The following is a 20,203-nucleotide window of genomic DNA, read 5'->3' on the forward strand; positions in this document are numbered from 1 at the left end:
ATTCAAGTGAATTCTAGCGGTCGGGATATAGGCTTGCATTGTGAAAAATCGAATTCCATTATGCTCTGATTAAAAAAGGAATAAGTTGATGTGTAAAAGTGTTTTTAACATCAGCCCATATGTTTAAAGTCCGCAATACTTGCTTTAGTTTCAATATTTACATTTGAATTGCTTTCGTTTTTGCTCTTGCTATTATTTGTTTAAGTAAAGAAATATTGCGCTGGTCTAGAATCCTACCGTTTTGGCTGCGAGTTTGGGTTTGTGTGTCAGTCTGCATTCTGTGGTAGGTGCACACTAGGGTTCCTCTTTTTCCCGGATTTTTTCACTCCCGGGAAACGGGATTGAAAAATGAAACTTCCCGGGAATCCCGGGATCCCGAAGAAAAAATTATACATAAAATTACGTCATTTTGAGGTTTGTATTTTTTTATTTTAGCTCCAAACTTTTAATTAAGCTCATTTATGGGCGTTCTTTCACTTATGTACGTGTAAAGTTATGCAAAAAAACAAAAGAAAGAAATACCGCATACCACAACGCTTATTGTTTGGGTTAAGGTGCGGGTTAGCGTTTGGGTTAGGGTGGGTCAAGTATTATTATGTTTATTATTAATAATAACGCTTGACCCACCCTCACCCAAACGCTAACCCGCTTTCTATCATGCGCATGCATGACGCATTTTTTGTTAGAATAAATTTAGTGTGGTTTTTCCGCTGGTAAGCTTAAATCAAACAACTCAGGCAATTTTTTTTTTCTTTATATAGTCAAAACCGGCAATATTTTTAAAGTTTTGCTAGGTTGCCGAATACCCGGGATTACAAAAAAACATTCCCGGGATTCGGGATTGTTAATTCGCGGGAAATCCTGGGAATTTCCCGTCGAAACATTCCCGGAGAGGAACCCTAGTGCACAGTGCACACCCGATATTTTTTCTAAAGAAATTTGTGTGGACATCTGAATTGCAAAAATATATCTATTATAAGTTAAATAGCTTCATAGTTTTGCATGACCTCCCTGGCCTGTTTTAGAGCAAAGGTAATCACATATTTAGAGAAGTGGTAATCACAGTACGGGTAAAAATCGTTTTAACAGAGCTCATTTGAATTTGCCAAAAAATGGACTGTTGTAAATTTATCTATACATATTTCCTTTTTTTAGAATTGATCCTATACCAACACAGAGGTCTGTATTATGTGGCAGTTGCACACAAGATATTTTTTTGAAATCAATTTGTGTGCACACTTGGATTAGAAAATGTTAAATGCTAGAACTTTAGGTGTGCACGAAACCTTATTGCACAGCTTTGTGCACATTCTAGATCTTGGTGTTAACTGCCATTAAATGCAGATTGGCAAACATTAATTATGAAAAATTGTGGCATCATACACATTTATTTGTCTTCGTTTTATGAAACTGAATTATTGCTTCATAATCAGTTTTTCTGTTATTAGAGCAGAATAGTTTAGTATAGGTCACAGAGTATAATGCCATCGAATCATATTACTGTTTGCTTATAATTGAACTTACTAAAAACTAAAACATATCACATACTAGTTATCGGAGTCTGGGTTTGCGATATCTTTACAACACTAATTTTTAGGTTGCCATTATAAAAGTCTGTGAACCACTGATTTAAAGTGATGTAAAGTGCAATATGCTTGTTTTCCTAGGTGTTAATGCTCCATTTATTTTGTGAATATTCTTATGCCATGCAGATTAATGTTAACTTATTTTAACTGTAATAATTTTTTGTGCATTAAGTTTTTATTTAATATATAGTCTATTTTTACTTTTACAGTTATACACATCTTTACTATTTATAATCGCTTTTGCACATTTAGTTAAAATGGCTTTGGTGTATGATAATCTTCGGTTGCATATAACCAATGAATCCTTTTATATTGAGTCGCTTCATGCTGGCTCAAAAGATGTGCTCGTTTTGGATCGAATCAACTTCGATATAAATCTTCGCTCAAACCGAGAAGACATTCCCCCTTCACTTGCTGAAAGCAAGGTAAGTTTTGCGCATCAAGTTGTATAACATGTGTACAAATAGTAGGATTTTAACCAAACAGAAAAACCATTAGATATGTGATTTAGTCAAATTTTGCTGTGTTATTTTGAATCCAACTACACTGAAATTCATATATCTTTTCAGTTGATCTATGGTATTTTTGGTATTATACGATTGGTTGGCGGACCCTATTTAATTGTTATTACCGGGCGTGAGCGTGTTGGTGACATTTTGGGCCACACAATTTGGAAAGTGACACAAACTGAAGTTATCCCTTACAGAAAGTCACTTCTCAACTTGAATGAAGCCCAGGTATGTGAAATGTACAGTGAAATTTTTTGGCAAACCAAACTGTTTGTTAACATAATGTTATTAATGCTTATTGTTTCTGCCTAAATTTAGACTGCAGACAACAACACCTATTTGTCTATGTTGGAATTTTCTCTTGCGACTGATAGTTACTACTTTTCGTCAAGTTTTGACATCACCCATTCAATGCAGCGCCTGGGTTCTGCTGAACCTGGCTTTCTCTCAGAACCACTTTGCACTAGGGCTGACCAAAGGTAAAAATATTGTTTTTAAAAGGGTAATATAAATAGAAAGTAATTCTAATACACATGTGTTGTCTATTATGTTCCCATGGTAGTATAATTAGCTGCCAGTGTAATAACATGAACCATATTTATTTTATTAATGGCTTATAATAAAAGATTTACACCGAAACAACCAGCATAATAGCATTTTAAAATTCAATTCTGTACATTTGTGTTACAGTTGGTATATATTATAATACCATGTTGAATAGTAGGAAGGAAACTGTAGGCTGCCAAGGGTTACCATTGCAATAGAATATTTGAATGCCTTTACTAGTCTTTGAATTGATTTGCACATTAGAAAGTCTTTGCAAAACCCTTTGTTTTTTTTCCAAAATTTTTCCCATTGATTTGATCTGCAGCTTTAGTGATGTGTCAGTTCAGTTATACGTTTAGTAAAACAGTTTTTTTAAACTATGCTAAAAATGATTAAAGAGTTATTCAAAACGTTCAAAATAATACCTACTTCTCTATGGGCTTTGATATTCCTAAATTACGACCTACTACAACATCAAATTATTATATGCAAGTTTTTTGAAACTATTCATTATTGTGTTAATCTTGTCCTAAATACTCTTACTTTTCTTTTTCTTCCAAAGGTTCGTGTGGAACCGGCACGCGCTGCGCGAGTTCATCGACCGGCCCGAGCTCGAGCGCTTCACGCTGCCCGTCATGCTCGGCTTCATCTCGGTGACGTCATGCTTCGTCCAAGGTCGAACATTCGACCTTGCCCTCGTGTCGCGACGCAGCGCGCTGCGCGCCGGCACGCGTTACTTCGTACGGGGCCTGGACCGTGGCGGCGAGGCGGCCAACTTCGTGGAGACCGAGCAGGTGGCGATCTACGCTCGGCACATTTGCGCCCTTGTGCAGACGCGTGGCTCCATCCCGCTCATCTGGTCGCAGCGGCCAAATTTGAGGTGAGCAGGGTGTTGGGTTGGGGAAGGGGTCACCAAACTACGGCCCGCGGAACAAGTCCGTCCCGCCGGTTCAATTAATGCGATCCGCGCCATATTTCCTTATGAAGATGAAGTACAGTTGAAATGCTGTGGCATGCGGTTTAAACTAATTAAGTTCGGAAAAAAACTTTGTTTATTAGTCGCCTTATTGACCCCTTATGCATTTTTATTGTGTTAAATTTTCTTAAATTCCCAATTCAGCAAAGTACCAGTCTAGCATACAAATAATACTTTTACGTAATTTGGGTTACTTATACGAACGTTTACAGTTATATCATACAGACCACAGTTCGTTAAAACGAAACCTATTGTACCATTAGAATTGCGAGTCGCAACTTTTTTTTCACATGTTGCCTAAAAGCAACAAAAGTATTGAATACCAAAAGTTAACTCTTTACTCCACTCATAAATTCACCATTTCATCGGGCATTTAGTGACGCCATATTTAACGGAAAAACACCACTATCCATGTAATATCAATGTGCGCGCTAACTTTAGTATTTTTTGTTGATATGTAGAACTGGTGTTTAAATGATCGTAGGCGACTTTTGTGTATTGGTTTTTAGATATAAGCCTCAGCTTGTTCTAAACGACGACTCCTCGCAAACGCTGAAATCCTACAATCAGCACTTCGATTCTCAAATCGTGATGTACGGAAAACAGGTATGGAACTATTCAAGTTAAAAAATATTACATGATATGCAAATTCAAAGGCTTTGTTAGAGGTTGTTAAACTCGGAGAGGGTGGCATCCACATGCTTTGGGGTAGCGTTTATCAACTTTAAACATTTATCATATTTTCTTTTTTTATTATCATGGCTAGGGATCGACCAATATCATTTTTTTGACTGTACAGATAACCTAATTGTTTTTTCCAATCGATACCGGATACTGACAAACGATTTTTATATACCTGTAATATATAGTATTAATTGTAACTAATTGAACCCATAAATACAAATTACCTTCACTGTGAACACCAGAAACCAAACACTATGGTAAATCATACAAAAATTCAAAACAAACGACAAATTCAAATGTTTGAATATTAGGAAATTTGGTATAGTAAAATGTCGGCCCAAATTTACCTATTCATATATATATCGCCAAAAGTGGAAAGTCGACGTATGCTCTATCAACCTACCTCAATCACATGTCTCTAATCTATGAAAAGATTTTAGGGTGCAAATAAACGTCTTGGTCACTTAACAGGTCGCCATCAACCTGGTCAACCACAAGGGTAGCGAGCTGACCCTAGCCAGCGCCTTCCTGGACAAGGTCAACCAAGCCAAGAACCAGGACGTGACTTACGAGGCGTTCGACTTCCACCACGAGTGCGGAATGTCGCGCTGGGACCGACTTAGTATCCTCATGGATCGCATTGCACTCGATCAGGACCAGTTTGGCTATTTCATGCAGGTGTGTCTCATTGGAAATCAGTTTGCTCGCAAAGATTACAAGTCGCGCAATTAAAATCAATAAGGGCAGTGCTGTAAATTTTGAAATGACTTACGTCGCAGCAAGTCTTTTCCAGCAGTCTAAGTCATCAGTTACCGATTTCAAGTCCCAGTCTAGTCATTGTTAGACCAAGTCAGCTCCAAGTTAAATTACTTATATCTCAATAAAACGACAAACCTTTAAAATTAGTAAACTCGTCCGATTTGAACCAATAAAAAAAACATAAAAGCGTGGTTAATCGTCCCCAAAAGGAGGTAACCTGGCGCTTTTCAAGTAAATAATTTAGTTTTGAGATGATCTCGTTGACCGCAAAATAACAAAAAACGCTACCAGCCTTTTAATTTATTTAAATGTTTAAACTGGTATCGTAATTTGTATTTCATGAGTTATTTTATAATTACTTGATTGTGCTCTGTTGCAATTTGTTACGTTAAAAAATATTAGTGAAATTTAGTGAGTTTTTTTTAGAGGAATGCCTATGCTAAAGTGTTTTAAAGGCACCTTTTTAAGTAAAATATTAGCATTTCGAAAGATACATGTCGGATCAGGCATTTTTAACGCCTTATACTCTTATAATAGTCAAATACTTTCGAAAAATAGCAATTTTATCTTACTTTATGTTGTGAGGAAAACATAGCAAGGTTTTGATGTTTGACTAAAATTTAATTTGATTTAGGACCGCGACGGCACCGTGTTCATGAAACAATCTGGCGTCTTCCGTACGAATTGCCTGGACTGTTTGGATCGCACCAACGTGGTCCAGTCTCTCATCGCCCGCAAAACGCTCACCAAGCAACTTACGCAAATGGGCATTTTCCCTCCTGGCCACACCATTGAACAAGAGGTACGTGCTTGTATGTTGATTACAGCCATATTTTTGTTCGTGTTTTCAAACGCGGTGTTTTCAATTCATGGGTCGCGCCTTCAAAAAGGGGTCGCCGACTGCAGTGTTTTTTTATATATTATGTTTGGCCTGTTTGAGTTTATATTATGTTTGGCCTGTTTGAATTTGATTTTCTTCAACGCAAAATGCTGAAGCAATACGTAAAAATGGCTTATATGAAATAAATTGAAACTTATTTCTGCCATCCTTTCGAAAATGATTACAATAATATTTTAAGATACACATAACGTAATATGTTGTTTTTCTTACTATTTTGTCTGCTCGACTACAATATGACCGGTATCGGGTCTAATCACTACTTCTAAGTTATTTCTAAGTTTTATTTCTAAGTATTCCTTCTAAGTTATTTCTAAGTTTTATTTCTAAGTTTTATTTCTAAGTATTCCTTCTAAGTTATTCTGTATGATTGAAATGTTGCTAGTGTTAAAAATATTTAATGTTATGATCACAAATAGGGTGGAAACTAAACAAAATTTTAAGAATTACTGAAGTTGGTATAGATTAAATACAACAAATTATCGTCTAGGTTTCTGATCTTAAAATTAACCAATCGTCAGGTTTTTTATAGTCAATCCTAAAGATATAAACGCTCACAGTTGAATTAATGCCCCGAAACAGCCGATATGCCATGGGAGAATTTTGAAGTAAATTATTTAAAAAGGTTAAAATAATGCTAACTTACTGCAAAAAACGTTTTTTTAACGTCACAATAAAACTGCTAAGTAAAACAAGGCAGCAAAGAAAAAAAAAGTTGGATGAAAGTGTCCTGCAAGCCTGACGACGTTTTTGTCGCTGGTACCCAACCCGCTTGCCTTTTTTTCAGGCCGACTTGGACTTCCTGCTGAAGCAGATATGGGCCGATAATGCCGACTACTGCTCGCGACAATACGCCGGCACCGGTGCGCTCAAGACCGACTTTACCAGGACTGGAAAACGCACCAAGATGGGACTGCTCCGTGACGGAGTCAACTCGGCCGTTCGCTATTACAAGAACAACTTCGCCGACGGGTTTCGCCAGGTATACTTGCTACCCCACCGCCGTCAGTGCTTTTGTCTTGTAAAGGCTGTACCATCCCATGTTTGTGACTGTAATTGCTGATTGTTTTGTAACGAACGATGCTTCGTTCGTGTCCAGACACAACGATATGTACTGTGAAAAAATAAGCTAATATCTAAAACTATTTCTAAAGAAGTGTAATTATGGCGCGTAAGACCAGGCTAAAAAATGTCTTTGTTGTTGGTAAAATTTTATCACTTTTATCACTTTCCACACTTAAACCAATATTTTTCGGAAAATAAATAAATCAGTTTCTTCCAGAATCCAATCTTTTTACGTTATACTAACTACAACTAATATGCATTACATATTTCCGTTTTGTACACCTTAACTCTATTTCAAGAAAGAAAAGTATTGTTTCTCTGACGAAAGTAACGCGATAACTTTTAAACCGTCTATTTGAAAAGGCGAATAGAAAGCTTCTTAACTACTGTTTTTAATATTTTCCAGCATTTATGCTGGAGTCTATAGTTAGACGTAGAATAAATGTCGAAGCCCATACATAAGTGGGTAGATTTTGTAAACGTCTCAATTATAGCTATTCTGAAAACGAATGTAGAGCTATTTGAAAGTGCTACCTACCCTATATAAAGGCTGTGATATATCATTCTACGTCTTTAACTGTCGATATTCGCATTGCAAACATTTTCACGTCATTCAGGACTCCATCGACCTGTTGCTTGGCAACTACGTTGTGAGCGGGGACGGCGCCCAATCGTCTCCCTTCCCATCGCGAGAGCAGCGTCGCCGTCCGATGATCCTCTTCCTCACCTACCTCGCGTTCTCGCTCTTCGTCATATTTGCCCTGATCCCTGCATCCGGATTCGGGGAGCAGATGAGCTACGTGCTCCTCTGGGCAGGCGCCACCTTCATCATGTGCCTCTACCTTCTGCGTAACGGAATCGACTTCGTCAACTACCCGAGTCTCGTGCACGTCAAAGAGAAGGAGGAGTGATTTGATTTTGTGTGCCGCTTTCCTGAGGTTAGACTCTTAGTGATATGTTATAATTATAATTTGATAGGCATAAAGCATGTGGTAGGAATATCACATATTCAGTGGAAAAAACTTGCAATTTTTATAATGTGAAAGATTTACCTTTCAAGGTTCAATCGCTGCCGTAAAAGGTAAACCGTAACTGAAATTAACCAAAGTGTTTTGACTTTTTGAGGCATTTTCTTAACTAAAAAGCACAGGGTATGTGATTGGGATATCACATGCGCTTATAGCAAACTTATAGAGATTTCAAACATTTACCTTTTAAGGAAGAAATCGCTGCTTAGAATGGTAAACCATAACTGAAATGTAAGCAAAATATGTTGTCAATTTTTTTTGAAAAAAACATGTTATATAACAACCAATCTGGAACGATATACATAACCTCCTTTGAAATTATATTTTAAATAAATTTTATTTCTTTAAACATGTTTGATTACACCCGAATTTTCGGAGTCAATGCTTTTGTAGTTTGGTGCGAAAGAAGATAATATATTAAAAGTTAAGGCGGTGAGTAACTCTTGTGGAGAGACTTGAATGCACAGCTATTTAACCTAACTGAAATATATCCCTTCATAATTGTATAAATCAATTCAATCTGCATGGCTGTGCAGGATTTGCTTTATGCTGCACATTGGTAATCTTTTGACATCAATTTTTAACTTCTACTTTTATATCCAAACAAACATCAATCTCGTCCTTAAATTTTGTTTATTGATTTTTTTTCGTTATAGCTCTGCTGCATCAGTGTTCCTGAATCGGTTTATTTACGAACGACTTCAGTAATCGAAATGCCCTTTGTCTAATTAAACTTAAGAGGGCAATTGAAAGTTTGACCGCCCCGCTCCTGTAGAAGGACTCTGCGACCACCGATATTTTTCTACTCTTCTCCACCCAAAGTGCAATAGTCGCATGAGAACGTTTAAGTATTCCATTTCGCCGAGTCGCAACTGTTTGACCTGTTTTCGCCATTTTCTCTTCATTTATGCGGAGTTTTCGTACAAAATTCAAAGTATAGTAGTTCTCTAAAAGACCGAACGGAAGCAACAGTTCAGCATTGACAATTTGAACTTGTTGTGTTTTATCTATTCGATCACCTTTTTGTTAGTTGAACCGAATTTAAACGTGGTTAACAGATTTACTTGTTTTTGTTTCAGTCACATTAAGGCCGATTAACAGAAATGAGGCTTTGGGTATTTTAGCTTATATAAGGGTGACCACATGTCTTTTTAAGTCGGTGCTTATATGTTACTTGAAGCAATGTTATGTAACCAGGATGTCAACGTATGCTTCTGATAGATCCAGTGTCCCGTTTTCTCTGTGATGATGTATTTAATGAACATGACCTAATTTTCTTCTAACAAACAGTTTGTTTTTATATTCCTAAAACATTGTGTCCTGTTAAGCAAGCGGCCGCAATTTGTTAAAATAACCAGTACGATGTTGTTGTAGTTAATTTGTATTTTCCACGCAACTGTATCTTGCCAAATCTTCAAACTATCTGGTGAGAATCGTTTGGTTCCATAGACTTGTGTTGTATTTAATCGTGATTTAGTTTGCTAGAGACGTTTTGTGCCCGGTCGCTCGTCTACGTCTATAATTATAACATATTGAAACAGCCTAAAATGTAGACATATATGATAAAACTAATACAAGAGAAATAATACTGTGTTTTTATTGATTTTTAAATTGTTTTGGCTTGGAGGGTGCATGGCAAACTTGTAATAAATGAATGATTTTTATAAAGCCTCCAAGCAGTTGGCCGAAAAAACAAACAAACAATACGTCTATTTCCAAATTCCACCTTGGTTTTTTTAAGTGTGGGGCATAACAATCAGACAGGAAGCATTAGATGGTCAGACAATGCGCAAGTACGATTTGAATTTTATGACAAACATTTACTTCTCCAGATTGATCCGTAGTTTTTTTTACAAATAGTTTAAATAAATGCTTATTAGGTTACGTGTTAAATCTTTTATCGCTTTGCAGCCGCTTATTAAATGCCAATTTAGAGACCAGTGAGGGCAAACTTTTCAGCTCGCTAGTTGCATCTCAAAATCAGTGGTTTTATAAAGAGCATAGTGCGCTTAATTTTTGGCAACCATACTTCAGAATAGGCCTACCCGGGGATAGATAGGTGGGCTAGAGCTAGATCTATATTTTATTTTTGAAACAACAACTAGAACGCAGTAGAAAGGTAAAAAGTTGCTTGATCCAGGGTGCAGCGAAAAAACATAAGGCAGATTGAGTCAACTGCACCCTGTTTTTCATACAACAGAAAAACATTTTCTATACAAGTAATAGGGATACATTAAAAAAACAAATATAAGATAAACAAATAAAAAATCGATAACAGCAACGCAATTTTTATAATTTATTTTATTGCCACAAATTAAGGTAATACAATGATACAATTAGGGCTGCCAGTTAATATAAAAACAATACACTTGCTCATACCAAAAGTGTAAAGAAATTAAAAAACAATTTTTTTTCGCCGCAAATGACGGAAACGCAGTTGTAGCGCACGGCTATTTACGACTAAGAGATTTTGTGTTTATTGTGCAATTTACGCTGTAACGGCTTATGCCCCAGATTTATTGTCTGCTCGCACCAAAGTGTAAATGCTAAATGTCTTGTTCCGCGATTATCTCGGCGGTCAGCAGTTTGATTGTCGGTAGCTATTTAAGACCGCTTTCCGCTTGTAAAGGGAACTTCTTCTCAATTATCGTCTTGCTGTTCGCAACTTTGATATTGCAAGTAGCATCTCCTATATGCTAACTTGTCCGCCTTCTATAGTTTCAACTGGGTGTTTCGCTTATCAGATAATACAATTAATAATCACCAGAGGTATTGTGGTTGGCTAACGAGTTTTACGCACGCAACCTTCAAGCAACCTTTAAAACGAGAGTCAGAAACTTACTCAATTAATCTCGTGCCCCACACAGTAATACAATTATAACTAAACACAAAAATTAATGTTAATACTATATTAGCGTGTTTGGGGGGCGACAACACAACACAAGGTTACGAAGCCGAATCGCATCACAGAAAAAGATTTGGCGGACGCGCTTAAAATGTTGCCCCCGAAAAGAGCGGCTCCGATGCCTTTTACGACGCAATGTACAATTTTTTGTACTGAATAAATTAATTATATGGTATCCAATGATTATAAGAGTTGTTTTTGTCGGCACCTGTATTGGTTTTGGAATCGGCTCTGTATGTTTATTTGAATCAAGCAGTCGAGGGTACATGCTATATTGAAACGCTTAATTTGCAAAAGTAGTTATAACCTCTTGAATTTGCGAAAAGTAGTTATAGCCTCTTTTTTAATATTTTAGGCCACTCTAATATTGATTTTTTAGTACAGTGGTTGCTGTAACGGCTTATGCCCCAGATTTATTGTCTACTCGCACCAAAGTGTAAATGCTAAATGTCCGTTCCGCGATTATCTCGGCGGTCAGCAGTTTGATTGTCGGTAGCTATTTAAGACCGCTTTCCGCTTGTAAGAGAGACTTCTTCTCAGTTATTGTCTTGCTGTTCGCAGCTTTGATATTGCAAGTAGCATCTCCTATATGCTTACTTGTCCGCCTTCTATAGTTTCAACTGGGTTGTTTCGCTTATCTTATCAGATAATTAATAATCACCAGAGGTATTGTGGTTGGCTAACGAGTTATACGCACGCAACCTTAAAACGAGAGTCAGAAGCTTCAACTCAACAATTAAACTTCGTGCCCCACACCCACCCATGAAAAGAGCTCTGTGCAAGTAAGCACTCAATGGTTTATTGCAACGAGCGATGTTTGGTACAATGGAATGTAATTGATGCGTATTGTTATATGCTTTACGAAAGTTTTCATCGTTGGACGATTACAATGATTACTTGATGAAAATCACTATCATGGTAATAGCTCAAAAACAAATTGATATCTTTTCTCAGCAGTGTTAGCTGATAGGGGAAATTAATTTGAAACGCCTAGAAACAGTTTCTTGGTGTCATTATGGACGATATTTAACCTGTTTTGTCTTTTCAATTCTCCACGTATATCGTTTTTAATGCGGTTTCACAGTTTTTTTATCAAAAATTCACAGAAAAACACGAGCCTTCTTAGAATTAAATCGCCAATAACTACATGTAACACAGGTTTACGTCAAACAGTGTTCATAGAAAAAATGTAAAAAATAAGAAAATACATTGACTATTACTACAAGGTGTCAAGCATATTACAATACGGTTACAAAAAGAATAAGAATTGTACAGGAAACTTGATAATATACCGGGAGAGCTTGTAATTTAACTTGTTTTGCTACTTGTTTAGTTACTGGATAATAGCCAGGAAGACTTGTCAATATTAAAATACAATTTGTCAACATTTGAGCGGCTCAATAAGACACCAAGGGCTACCGGCCAAAATACATTTCAAGTGTACGTGACGATGTAGGCGGGGTAGACGCTTTGATCGCGAAAAACGACGTATATTGTCGGGGTGTTCTCGTCGTTGACGACGCTGTCGTAAGGTGAGCAGTTGCTTTGCATTGGGGCTATGCGAAGCGACCGGTTTCCGCGGCAAAATGCGCCGGTCACAACCTTGGCTATAAAAAGACGCTTCTTGCCAAATTCATCGGCCGGTGAGAAATCCAGAGCGTATTTGGCCGTGCCTGCAAAGTACACGCCGTGGCCGTACGCAGTTCCTATAAAGAGCATAGAGCAAAAAACGATAAGTTTTATCGAATTTTAAATTGGTTAATTTAACACATTAAGAAACGCTGGTGCCATTATTAAAGCGTTTTGGCAACCACCCATTGTGGCAATCTTTAAGATTCAATTAGCTGTACTCCTGCATTTTTTAAGTGTTCTAAGTGCTCATTCAATGCTACATCTTGATATTGAGTTTTCGTTTGACAACACTGGTCAACAAATTTTCACTTTTTTTTCTAAACGAAATTGTGAGTATTACATCTTAAATGTATTTTTCGCGCTGATTTTGAATATACCTTTAGTTTTTCTCTAGCACATCACATTTAAAAAATATCGTCAAATTTAATTTTTTCGAAAAACGCATTGATAACAACGCACAGCTGTAATAAATGGCCCTTTAGAACGTCTGACATAAAACTTTTTTATACACATAACTCAAGTCATAACCATAGAACTTCTATGATGGAATTTTTAACTGTTTCCCCCTTTTAAAAGATTAGCACGCAGTCACCAAATGCCAGCCAATCACGTAACTCCACATTTTGCAATGTGCATCCATTGATATTTCACTAATATTTTGTTCCATCAGGATTCCTTTCGTTTTGCTTAGCTTAGTAGTAAAAACTCTTTGTAGAGAAATGCTAAACATAGATCCATTTTTCTATTCTTCGAGCAAGAAAATTTTCTAAGAGGTGTAACGTTTTTGATATCAGCCACTTACGGTTCTCTTATAGGCTTATGGTCTCTTAGTAATGCAGTTGGTAGCACGTTTGTTGTAGCAAAAACGACCACCTACTGTAGGTTGTCTAAGTTTTATTTCCGTTATGTATTTATATTACATCAATCTCAGGCAAGTGGTTTTATTTTAATCCCAACACAAGCAGTTCTGACTTTTCGTTTGAAAAAAAAACATGCATCTACAGCAAGGCTGTTTAAATCTGTCTGGCTTTCGTTTTGTTCTTATCAACTCCATTTAATCTTCAACTTTATCAGGGAGAATTCATGACTTTAATGAGGAGGAAGTGAAACATGCATTGGGGCATTATGTGGTATAGGTTTTCTAGCTTAGTCTAACAGCTTACGACAATTGTCCAACTTAATGATATCTGAAGTGATTCATTGCTTGTCGTTGGTCACTTAAATTTGAAAAGTATTTGTAACAACATTACTGATTAAAATCTGGCATTACCTAATATTTGTTCATTTGATGTTTTTCTGTTGTATAGTGCCACGAGAAGCTGTTTAAACAACATGTAGCCTATACTTAGCTGGGATGCTGTTTTCACATCTAGAAATTAACTACTTTATTACAAAAATCGTTGATAAAAGATCTTTTCTATATTGTTTTTTTTGAGATATCAGAAAAAAAACAGATAAAATGGTTTGTGAAACACATTATAGTTGGATAATGTCACAGTGCGCAATTTGCCCATGTTAATAAAATAGCAATACATTGAAAAAAACAAAATGCGAATATTTTAAAAACCTGATGTGCTAGAAAAAAAATGAGAGCATTTTCAGAATCAGTGTCGAAAACACTTTACGAATCAATTCATCACATCTCAGTTTAAAATGTGCTGTTGACCAGTGTAATTATTATAAACAACTGTACATATCTTTTTTTTTAAATACACGGTACTGTAAACTATATTTTGCCTTTTTAGTCTAACTTGCAACCCAATAAAATCCACCTTATGTCAATTCACAGATAAATTAAAGTTTACTTTAACCAATGGGTAGAAAAGAAGTTGTAAATAAATCAGAAAAATAGTTTTTTTTAAATGATTTTTTTTCCGAAAAAATAATACACAGACATGAAAACAAAGAATATTCTCGGTTGTATCCCATTCCCAAAATCAAGTAGCGTAACTCCAAAGAATACGAATGTGCGAGTTTCACAACTTTGCGTCTTAACAGATGCCTTAATCTACATTACAAAACTGACCGTTGATGCCAGAATATCCCCTGTCGAAGTTATTGGCGCAAATGTTGTCGCAGCAAGCTGCCGAAGTTCCGTGAAAGAGGTCCATGGTTGCTGGCAAGTTGGACCCAGTTGTCTTTAGTCGCTCGGCAACGCACTGGGACTGCGTGAAAAAATGCTCGAACAATGTTGGATTCTGCACCCGTTCCACCTGCAAAGCATTGTGTTTGAGAGTTGCACATAGAATGTGCTAAGCAACTTGCTTGGTAATATTGACATCTTTAAAAAAGCAAATAAGTCTGTTATTATAATACAATTGCGAGTTTGTTACGTGAGTTAAGTTTAGTTATAAGAATAATGTGTGATGAACTATAGTGATCACATCAATCGGGTCAAACTGATTAAGTTATGTAATTATCATGGTAGTTAATTAGCAGCTTTATTAAAAAGCATTTCTGCATCGACAGAGTTCATTTTAATTTGTAAAAATTGCGTTTTTTTATTTAATATCTTAAACAAGCGTAAATATTACATTCTTAATCAAGATGAGATACCCGTTTGACTCGCACATACCTTTAATATTACATGGTCGGAAACGGAAGCATAAAACTGAGTTTCTACATCTTTATATTCTTTCGAAGTGGACCTCAGGGGAACCTTTTTCCAGGACGCTTCACCCATGGGTGCCCAGCTTTTCGGAATGCAGGAGACTGTGTAAAAAAGCAGTGAAATAACATGTAGTTTTCGCAGTCAATTATTAGTACACCCACGATTTGACATTTCAAAAAGTTTTTTTGGTTTTTTTTTACTGTGTTTAAGTTAGAAAGATTTAAATTAGAAACCTATACCACTGATCTACCACATACAGCTATGAAAGTTTCGCTTTAATTTCGCAGTTCACACAGCTTAGTTAGGCTTGTCGTAAACTTTTTTATTTTTTTTTATTGATTTAGTTTTGAAACACAATCCATGGAATTTCTTGGCAATTTCAATGGCAATATCAAAGCCATAACATTCAAGAATGTCGAATGTTTAGCTTTATTAATTTTATTACAATTCATTTAGTTTGCTGAAAAAAATCGGTCATCGAGTTTATAGGCTACCACTGCAGGACTCCAGCATAAAATATCATAATACGCATAAAATATGATATACTTACGGCAGACTTCGACCACTAAATTTATTTTAGCTTTTTAAAATTAAATTAGAATTAGATCATAGAGTTTTATCAAATTCGATTAGATTATGTGGAATTTGAACTAGAATTACATGTGATTAATTCCTGACCATCAATTTCATTTAAATCGCGAATTCTTCTAATAAGAATGTGAATGGTAAATATGTGTGGGCTATGTTTATGCCTTTTTGTTTTTTAAGCGCGCATATGCTTTTCAGACTGTAAAAATTGCATACAAGTTGTTCCTACCAAAGAGTTTTAATTTTTTGATTTAAGAAAAGAGAAATAAAGCCGTGGGACAAAGTAGCATTTTTGGTAAAATCCGAATTAGATTAGAACTAGAATTAGAGCCCACAAGAAATTTACAAATTGGACTAGAATTAGAATTAGCCGCATTTTGCTCTAAATCACAGAATTAGAATACTAGAATTATCTAGTTGTCCAAGTTTGACTGACTGTCAAAGCTTTATTACCTCTCGTTCTCTTGATTCTAAGTGGCGTCTGGTTCCATCCTGTTTTGGCAAACGTCATTGATCGAAAGTCCACGTTGTGCTCAACCGTTTGATTATATTGCCGGAAACTGATTTGCACCGAGCCGCATTTATTTGCCTTTATAAATATGTAGAGCATTGTAGAAGGACAGAAGAGAAAACTAACAATCGTAAGGAGGTCGATGACATTAAGTGAAAGTTTAAAATCCATCTTAGTTACTTTTAAATGTATAAAGTTAATTCACAAGGATTAGGAAACCAGTGCTTTGCGTGTTTTTTAAGCCATCTTTAAAACCACACCAAAAATATTATTTAATATAATGTATTAAGTTAGGAATTCTGAACAAAACGTAAAACCAGTTTGGTTTTATCTAGCGCAAAGTACATTCAATCAAGGTTAACTTGTACGCTAAAAAGAATAAGATTCAATGCTAAATCAAGCGATCTTATTTATTCCACGATTGGCGCTTACATTACCTGAAATTCGCGTTCCAGTTGATGGTTGACTGAAACTGGGTAGTCCGCAAACAAAAGCTGTGGGTGAGGCTCGTATTTCCATTCAACGTACGTAGAGCAGATAAGTGCTTGGCTGTAATCGTTAACCAGCTTCTGAGCTTTAGCCAAACACCTCCGCACATCAGTGTCCAATCCCGATAGCCTGATTTGACTAGAAGTAAATCAAAATCAATCTATACCAGGGGTGTCCAACCCAAACATGCCGACGTGCCAAGTTTTATCTCATAACTTTTGCCAAAAGTTTAGCAACTATTTTTTTCTAATATTAATAGCGCTTTTATACAGAAAATAAAAATAATTGTTTGTTGTCGTAATTGCTGGAATTGTTTTGTATTATGAATAAACAATGACAATTGGCTGTATAACAAATTTAGCTTTTTTGACAATTGGCTGTGTTTTGGGGGGGCTTGCGTGCCTTTTTTATTAGGTCGCGTGCCACATGTTGGACACCCTTGATCTATACCTTTAAATGCAGTATACAATCGAATAGTTAAAAATCAGATAGCACAGTTGACAAATTGTTATCAAACGATGACAAACACTTTAATCCGGCAATTGATAACCTATATTATCCCAGATAAAGTAATGAACCCTACAAGCGGCCTTTCTCTAGAATTGCTTGCAGGTATATACACATAGGCCCTATGGTTGTATTTTTACCTTATTTCGATGCCTATCAGAGACAAGCGAAAAGAACAACAAAATAGTTCATAAGAAATAATGCCGTTATTATTGTAATAATTTTACATTATGAAAACAGGCAGCACAAACTTCATTTGCAAAACAAAAAGGATATTAACTCGAAAAACAATAGACCGTCTGATAAACTACGACAAAAAAACTGAACAACCCAGTTAACAGAAACTAAGACAAAAAGCTGGACTAAAAAAATTAACTGCCTACCAAACAAAACGATCAAAATGGCTCAACTACCCAGCAAACAAAAACTAACAACAATCATTTTCCCTGTGGTGAATATGTCAAGAAATGTTGCCTTTACCTGATGAGGTACAAATATGCAAATCCTTCAAACATTATAATACAACTCGTCAACAGTGATGACCTGATTTTTAGCTTTTGTATAAGCAAATGCGGCCATCATGAAAAATAAAATAGGCAATTGGTCGCCGGTAATACTTCTCATGCGGTTGTTCAAGGATGACGTATGCAGATTTGGCTAGTTCAATTAGTTCTTCTTTCTCAATGTCTGATAGCTTCTCAACGACCTCTCCCGAAATAGATTCCGATGTGCTTAGCTGCTCGATTCGTTGAGTCAAAGCTCGCCATGCCTTTAAATGTTGGTTTCAATTTAACTTAGCTAAAACATAATATGTATTGTCAAAATGCAAATGGTTTACTATTGCGTGACTTTTATCAACTAGATAATGTATTAATTTTTTTGTTCGGTTTTTAGGGGGCCCTTCTAAACAGAGGATAAACGATCGATTTTCAACGTTTTTTTTTTTATTATTATAATAAAAAGCGTGTAACCTCATTAACGCTGCGTTGATTTCTAGAGCAAATCAAGACATTCACTGCGTCGATCTCTGAGTGATTCTTTGGAATACTGGGACTCAAATAATCCTTTGGCTGCTGAACAGCAACTGGAAGTATTACATTTAACTGGTCGTCAATATAATATGGTCAAAGGCAACATGAAATCATTTATTTTTTTACAGCATATAACAATATGCACATCAGTTATTTCGAAACTTACGTTTTGGCAATGAAAATTGTTTTGCAAAGGCTTTCATCACATCTGCCTTAAAGATGCACAGTTGAATTTTCGCCAAATATTTCGGTTCGGTTACCTTAAAATGTTCGATTGCTTGGTAAATCTCTTTAGCAACAATCTCTTTCGGTAAACCTAATTTTCCTGAATAAAAGAAAACAAAACGACTACATGCGTCCGGTTTGTTGTTTTCCAATTGCCAAATGAGTAATTAGGAAAAATTGGGTATGCATTTGTTAATCACGGTACTAAGAATAATTGTGGTTAAAAATAGGTTTCCACCACTTTTTAAATCGAAAATGATGTGTTACAATGTTGAACAAGCTCACTGGAATGTTTATAAACTAACGACTGGTTTCAAATAGGCGTTACTGCCAACTAATATTTTGAACAGCCTGTAATTCATTTTTTTTTAAATCGTAAAGTTCTGTTTATATAGGCCTACCATATTTTGATCGCCATATTTTGAAGAGGATAAAAACTAAGTTTTACTTCAAATGAAATTACACCTGTCTTTAGATAATTATACGCATATTCACCCCGAGTCATTTGACCAAATTTAAGTCTCATGTCGAAAAGTCACATAAAATTTGATTCTCTTGAGTAAAACTCTAAGTTCAAAGAAGAGATAATTGGACGATTTTCAGTTTCGTTCCAGTAAAATTTTCAGTTTCGTCGAAGCACTATTCTTTTTATTTTGAAAAAGAGAACAAATCTCTATAATAGGACATATAGTAGGGTTTGTAAATAGATTACCTGTTCCAACAGCTGGCAACGCAATGGAGGACACACCGTGATTTTCCGCTTCCTGAAAGAGTTCCAGCAAAATTGGTTGGAGCATGTCATGTTTTTTTGGAGTGACAACATGATAAACATATTTTGCCCTTAGATATCCCGCTTTGGTGACCCTAACGTTATTCGATTGATGAATCAAGTTTGCAAGATTGTCTGCCGAGGTGCCGGCACCCCCTTGATTGAGTATTTTTGCACCTACCTGGCCTGAAAAAAATAAAAAATAAAAACATGTTTTGATTTTTTTTAAATATAAAGCGAATTGTCTGCATTGCCAGTCAGTTTTAATTAAATCGCTTCGACTATTTAACCAAAGTATACACACAAATATTGTGCCAATATTTTGGGTGAATGAAAATCAATTAACAGAAATATATTCCAACTTTTTTTTATTGAAACCGCCGGGGTACATATTGTAGTAATCCTGCAGCCTGAATACCAAGCATTAATCGCAAAAAGGACATTTGTAAACCCAAATGATTTGATTTTACCTCGTGGTGGTATGTAAAAAAATGTTGCGATGTAATTTGCAGTCATAGTAGAAACGAAACTATTTTTAATAAAAATATGTAACAGGTAGGCCAACATTAGGTGTTGTCCTGTGTACTCGTAGAATATTGGAATATTTTTTTGGAAAATGAGAAATGTATTTACCAATCTCTATTTGTAAATGCGAAATATTTTGTTTTGAAAAAATCTTACCTCGCATGTCGTAATGCGAACTTGTCGAATTAACAATTGCCTCGCAGTCGCAAAAAGTGATGTCACCCTTTACCAGTTCAATTGAGGGATTGCCGGGAAGATACGTGTTTAGTGCAGTAAGTTTGTTTGCGCGAGCATGCCCCACCTAAAATATAAGTCTCAATCAAACTAACATTAAAGGGCTCGGTGACAATGTTGGTATA

The 20,203-nt window shown here is 36.0% G+C and overlaps 2 protein-coding genes across 2 annotated transcripts; one reads left to right on the forward strand and one right to left on the reverse strand.

Moving 5' to 3' along the window:
- Positions 1 to 1,799: 1,799 nt before the first annotated feature.
- Positions 1,800 to 9,616, forward strand: LOC146164690 (phosphatidylinositol-3-phosphatase SAC1-like). Its single transcript, XM_083381804.1, has 10 exons — positions 1,800 to 2,011; positions 2,156 to 2,323; positions 2,414 to 2,574; positions 3,204 to 3,521; positions 4,127 to 4,223; positions 4,773 to 4,979; positions 5,695 to 5,862; positions 6,746 to 6,940; positions 7,641 to 7,961; positions 8,708 to 9,616. The coding sequence occupies exons 1-9, from the start codon at positions 1,844 to 1,846 to the stop codon at positions 7,932 to 7,934; spliced, it is 1,776 nt and encodes a 591-aa protein (XP_083237930.1). The 5' UTR covers positions 1,800 to 1,843; the 3' UTR covers positions 7,935 to 7,961; positions 8,708 to 9,616.
- Positions 9,617 to 12,274: 2,658 nt separating this feature from the next.
- Positions 12,275 to 20,139, reverse strand: LOC146164691 (protein mono-ADP-ribosyltransferase PARP14-like). Its single transcript, XM_083382165.1, has 10 exons — positions 20,001 to 20,139; positions 19,263 to 19,505; positions 18,492 to 18,650; positions 18,266 to 18,378; positions 17,912 to 18,063; positions 16,736 to 16,925; positions 16,241 to 16,376; positions 15,164 to 15,300; positions 14,615 to 14,801; positions 12,275 to 12,662 (listed from the first exon to the last, which is right to left on the reverse strand). The coding sequence occupies exons 1-10, from the start codon at positions 20,005 to 20,007 to the stop codon at positions 12,391 to 12,393; spliced, it is 1,596 nt and encodes a 531-aa protein (XP_083238291.1). The 5' UTR covers positions 20,008 to 20,139; the 3' UTR covers positions 12,275 to 12,390.
- Positions 20,140 to 20,203: the final 64 nt, after the last annotated feature.

The sequence above is a fragment of the Ascidiella aspersa genome, chromosome 2, assembly GCF_963924565.1.
Source record: "Ascidiella aspersa chromosome 2, kaAscAspe10.2, whole genome shotgun sequence".
Classification (NCBI taxonomy): domain Eukaryota; kingdom Metazoa; phylum Chordata; class Ascidiacea; order Phlebobranchia; family Ascidiidae; genus Ascidiella; species Ascidiella aspersa.